General features: G+C 38.5%; 1 protein-coding gene across 1 annotated transcript in view; it reads right to left on the reverse strand.

The window, feature by feature from the left end:
- The window catches only part of LOC139741744 (amidase-like), a 31,066-nt gene extending 26,931 nt beyond the window's left edge, over nucleotides 1-4,135 (reverse strand). The window contains exons 1-2 of the mRNA XM_071652329.1: nucleotides 4,090-4,135; nucleotides 1,040-1,143 (exon numbers count right to left, since the gene is read on the reverse strand). Coding sequence (XP_071508430.1) covers nucleotides 1,040-1,143; nucleotides 4,090-4,135 — 150 coding nt within the window. The remainder of the gene's footprint in view (nucleotides 1-1,039; nucleotides 1,144-4,089) is intronic.
- Between the last annotated feature and the right edge of the window lie 1,865 nt (nucleotides 4,136-6,000).

The raw sequence follows: 6,000 nt of genomic DNA on the forward strand, positions 1-6,000 counted from the left end.
CACACTTATCTACAAAGAGATGTGTATACGTTGGTCGCGGCAAAATATCGGACATACGAAAAGGCATTTTGGGCCGCTGTTCTTCAAAAACCTCAAAACAACTCATAACTTCCCAAGAGTTTCGTCAAGAGATTCTCCTCGTCAAAGTGTGGGTGAGGGATTGGGGTACTAGTATCTCTATACCCCCCCCCCCATCCCCACACTAAAATCCACCTCTGATAGGTACGTGGACAAACAAAATAATATTCGATTTATAATTTTAAGTTTAACTAGGTCAGTTCAACGGGGAGCTTTATTGCACTTGCTTAGCAAATTGATCGCTATAAATTTTATTTGGCAGGGCAAAGGGTAAAAGAGGCTAGAGTTTAACTTCTGAAAATACTTTGCTATGCTCGCATCAAGGTTTAGCATAGATTGTAGAATATGAATGAAAATCAGGACAATTATGTTATGCATGCATTACACATTATCATTAAGTACAGTCACTTTTCTTCACATTAGACATTTATTTCAAACTAAGTTCCCCTTCAAAGAAAATGGCAATGGGAAAGGTGTGACAAGAGGGGGTAGGAGAGTGTAGGGATCTGTTATGCAATGATAACATTGTGCCATAATAATATCCTTCTATTTTTTGTGATCACGAGTCTACCCAGACAGTGATTCAACATCTATGAAATATTGAAGGCTTCGTTTTGACACAATTTGTACTCTTTTATAATACAAGAGATTTTAAAAGGTATAGCTATTAATGCTATGTTATGATTATCCATGTCTCATAAATCTCCAACACTGCAGGCACCTGACTTACAGGTTAGGGCGGTCCGTAGACCATTATTCAGTTAACTGTCCCCAATGCCTGGCAGCCCTGCCGTTCTCCATCTCATATGGACATTATGTTCGCATCATGGTTCCAACGCTTAAGTTTTGATTCATCAACGGTTGCTTTGCCATATTCCGAAAACTGTATCAACAAGGCACATTATGTCATATCAAGAAAGCAGAAACACTGTGTAATGTGTATGATGGTACTATTTCTTACCTTCAAATCTTCGTTCTCATATTGGAATCCTAACTCCGCAGCTATCACTCGTAACTGGTCAAGAGTAGGGATATTTACCAACGGACAAGAATAGAGTTCCACTCCTGTTGCACATAAAAAGGAAAGTAACTATTACGAATATATAGTATCAGTCTTTAATAAGGTTACCTCCACATATCAGTCTACTATATCACTAAGTCTTCTACCACGTGTAAACCTAGTAATTTTTATATCAACTAAAAAAATTACGATATACATATATATATATATATACATATAATATATATATATATAGTGACAATAACAACAATGACACAGACAGTATCAATGACACCACTTTAAAGGGATGGTACAGTATTGGTGGAGATGAAAATTGAGCTTTTAACTTTTTCGCGAGATACCAAGAAAACACTTATGAAATAGTACAGAGCATACCATCTTAAGAGGAATTCAAAGTTTATTTGATGAAAATCGGGTTTGGACTAGCTGAAGCATCTAAAAACAAAGTAAAACAAAACGATCGTATAATAAAATGTGGGTGCCACACTTTATTAGGATCACTCTGTTTTGGATATCTCAGCTATTTCAATATCAATTTTCATCAAATAAATGTTGAAATCCTCATGGAATGCATGCTCTTTAATATTTCAGAAGAGGTTTCTCACTACCTCAAAAATAATAATAATAATAATAATAAAAACCTGAAGTTAAGTCTCAACCGAAACTATACGACCTCTTTAAACTTAGCAAAAGTTTAGTTTGAGGGATTTCTCAACCATTCAGTATTGAATCCAAATGAAAAATATGAAAATGTAAGATTTAGCACTTTGAATAAGAATTAAAAGCATTAACATTGGCATGAAGAATTGTCTTGTAAAATACCAATTACGTACGATAGAATATGTTTTTAACTTACAATTAAATAAACTACGAAAACGGATGGAAACGTGTGTGTATGTGTGTGTGTGTGTGTGTGTGTGTGTGTGTGTGTGTTTCCCCCTGTATGGATACTAAAGCTGATTAGCAGTGTGATGCATTTCATTGCTGGTTTCCCAATTTACCAATATTGTATGTAAATTTATCATGTTTGTATAATATGATGAAATTGCTTTAAATATGATATGTTGCTGCCTTTCTACATTGGATGTACATTGTACAAGTTGTTTGGGTTTTTTAAATGGTAAGTAAAAGTTCATTCACAATGATCAGCGCTGTAGGGTACTCGTATGGCACTGCTTAAGTTGACGTCGAAACGGACAGCATTCATGCAGATTCAAGCTCGAGGCAAGCTGATGAATATTGCATTGGCTTTGGGAAGGTGATATCTTTTTACACCCAGCTTGGCCTTCATGAACTCTGTCCATCCCTGCATCCGTCTCCAAAATGAACGTTCCTCAACAAAATTCAATCTGTAAACTCGAAGTTGGTCCTGGTATATCCTGCTCTGTATGTATGCCAGTTATGGCGACCCCATTCAAGACTGATACGACACGGTGAGTGTTCAGTATATAATTATGGGAAATGAGATTTTGTAGTCTTCTCATCCAGCGATATACAGGTACAGGTTGGTGAAGACAAGTAGTCCCTTATTTTGTACCCTAGGATCTCTCAATCACAAGGCTGCCATCTCTCTGCTCATGCTGGCAGTCTCTTGCATCGCATATTCTTTTAAATGTGGAAACGACATTTATATTGATTACAAAGATGTGCTAGGATCATATTATCTTTGACACCTCCGTCAGGATGGTTACTCAGGGCGGACAAAAGTGGGGCAATATAATATGTTAATTTTGCTTTTGAAGAGTTTTTGTACCTTTGATTTGGTTTAAATTACTACTAACCGATAGAAGTTACGGGGGTTGCTTTGTTTCGTTTTGTCTTTTTGGAGGGGGGGGGGGTGTTCCTGTGGAAGATTACGTCTCATGGGAATGATAACTTTTTCAGCTGGCTTGTGGAGATGACGTTTGATACGACGTCATACTGTTCATCATGGGAACCTCGTAGTCTAGATACTTTCTAAGCACATTATGTAAGTCTAGGTTGAATTCTCCATGGAATACCTTTTCTATAATAAAGCTCATGAGGCGTAGGTGAACACAATGTCTCGTTTCCTCGAGGGGATCCAGCCAAGTTAGTCATCGTAAGTTGTGACATGTTTACTGGATTATCCAGAGTAAATCCCCGTCACAAATCGGGCTGCTTGCATGCCTCTGTACCCACCATTTTTAGCAATTACTTGAATTTGATTTTCTTGGCGGTGCTAGTTTGGGTGCCATGCTATGACGTCTTACTCTATATAGGTGGGTCGAGTCTTTATTTGACCGTAAATCAACCATTGTGTCCTTTACTCTAGGGTGATAGGGGCCTCGATCTGTTCTAGAAGAGGCGGAATATTGTTCCTGTGATATTAATTACCGTGTGTGCATGAGGGTATTTCACGATATCGACTCACATGAACGTTAACGATCCCACTATATATATATATATATATATATATATATATATATACATTCACGCGGTGTTAGCCTGGTGAAGGTGTCCTTCCATACATTGCACAACTGTCCAATTGATAGAGAAGTGGTCCACCTCCCAGGTCCCATTATCGAGCTATGCCCACATGCTATAAGACTGAACAAGTAACCACGGGCGAATGGCGCCGATGCACCTCGTGCTCCGCTCCAGAGCCTCCAGGGCTACTAGCAATTGTCAGCAAACGATCAAAATACGAAGAAGAATCATCACACTAACAGTAACACACACACTGACTCTATACGACTCCAAAACCTACATGGTTGTATCAACCATCTACAATACGTGTAGAAGTATACCCCCTTGGTTCGAGTGAATAATAATAGCCCCTGTTGTTTACATTGCAGGCGACGGCCCGTTATATCATTGATTCATATATCTAAAGGCCTGGGGAAATCCATGCACAAAGAAATTAATAAAGAAGGTAATAACTACAAGTATTAGTGGACTAAAACTATGAAATCCAAATTTCATTATGGCATCGACAAGCGCAGCTAACTTGTCCCTGCTATCTCACGTACCTTTTTCGCAGCTCGCCGGACTCATCGATGTGGCACCACCTTCCATCGCGTGTTTTGTCCACTCCGACTGGTCACCTGAAATACATTGTCTACACGTGCACCTCCATCCAAAGCTGCCCTCGGAGTGTTTGTATTTGACCAGCGTATCATGGAATAGACCGGTTCGTAGTTCTCGCGATGGTTCAATTGACCCCGAATTTTAGCCACAGAAACATATCAGTTGAAGAGCCACTATCTCCGACTTACGTAATCCTAATGCCCCAACGTGCTTTTCGAGCTTCTTCGGAGATGTTCATTCACTGCATGTGGAGAAATCGTTCAGGCGCGGTCTGATAGGCAAAGAACGTAGAAGACGCTCTTCTGGGTCCGGACTGGTCTTTCCAATGTCCATCACAACTAAGTTTTGCCACGATGACCTGTATCTGCTCATGCGCAAAAAACAGCAAAAACAAAACGAAAAAAAAAAACTTTGATATCATACGTCAACAACGTTGTACTATATACTAAATAGCAGGGACTATATACTAGTAATGCTGGATTTTTACTCGCACCATATATTTTTAATGCAAAAACAAGCATGCACTGCAAATGAGCACCTAAGTTCAACTCCTTAGCACTACATCCTGACTTATGGATCCTGCTGATATCTTCGTAGAAGCAGAAGTAGAAGTAGTAACATACAGACACTCTGCGCCAAATATAAATACGGTTGTATTTGTGTGGATCGCGAGTTGTATACCTCCCTGAGCTGAACGAGCAACACATGTATGTCTTGTCTAGTGTGTGTTTGGTGTGTTTTTATTTTGTACAAGTGTGATCTTTATTATTATGGCGCAGATCGAGGCGTTTATACCATGGCGTATGAAGTCAATCACCCCAATTGAGTTAGGCACCTCCTCATTCTCATTGGCGCATAATTATATGCGGGTCCAAAAATCCCGTACTGCAAGATTATGAGATGCTTATTATGACGTGTACAAATTGGCACTAGAAAAGTCGATTTGATATAATCAAAGAAAAGACAACTTTATTCAATCACAATATGATGTTAGTCATCGGGAAGTAAAAAAAAAAAGAGTCAACACGGTAGTATAAGTTATACATGTACTGTATATTATAGGTACGCATTCACGGTTATAATAGTGGTATGTGTGAAGGTCGTGTACAGTGGTATGTGTGAAGGGCGACATGTATACATATCGTCCGTCTTTATTTAGTCTGAGTGCTAAACGTCAGTTTAGTATAGAGCTAAACCCATTTAGTCTATAGGGGTAGGTCCCATACAATGGGAACTCGATCAATATAATGAGATACAACCGGACACAACGTATATAGCAGACATAACAAACTACCCTCTCCATCAGTTCCAAAACAGTTTTGTTTTGTATCACTCCTCAAGGAAACCATACACTGCAAAAAGTCCGGTGTTAAATAGTGAACACCGAGCTACTCTCTAAAAAAAAATCGAGTGAAAATATTCACTCTTAAAAGAGTGAATACAAAAAAGAGTGAATTTCGAGTGAAATTGGAGTGAATTCTGAGTGAAAATGTTCATTTTCACTCGTTTTAGAGTGACGTCAAGGATCACTCCAAAATCTTCGAGTGATCCCTGACGTCACTCCAAAATGAGTGAAAATGAGCATTTTCACTCAAAATTCACTCCAATTTCACTCGAAATTCATTCTTTTTTGTATTCACTCTTTTTAGAGTGAAAATTTTCACTCGATTTCTTTTAGAGAGTAAGTGTTAAATTTTCGGTGCTCATTTATGGTGTTAAATTAACACCTCCGGGTGTCATTTCCAAATATAAAACTGTTTTGAGGAGTTTCTTAGTGACAACAAGACGATCAAGAATTTTACATTTTTTTGAAAAAATGTGAAAATAAATTACCACCACAGTAACACCAGCGG

This window comes from Diadema antillarum, unplaced genomic scaffold (genome assembly GCF_040938485.1).
Source record: "Diadema antillarum isolate AM-2024a unplaced genomic scaffold, OU_Dant_1.0 seq00000950_RagTag, whole genome shotgun sequence".
In the NCBI taxonomy this organism is placed as follows: Eukaryota; Metazoa; Echinodermata; class Echinoidea; order Diadematoida; family Diadematidae; genus Diadema; species Diadema antillarum.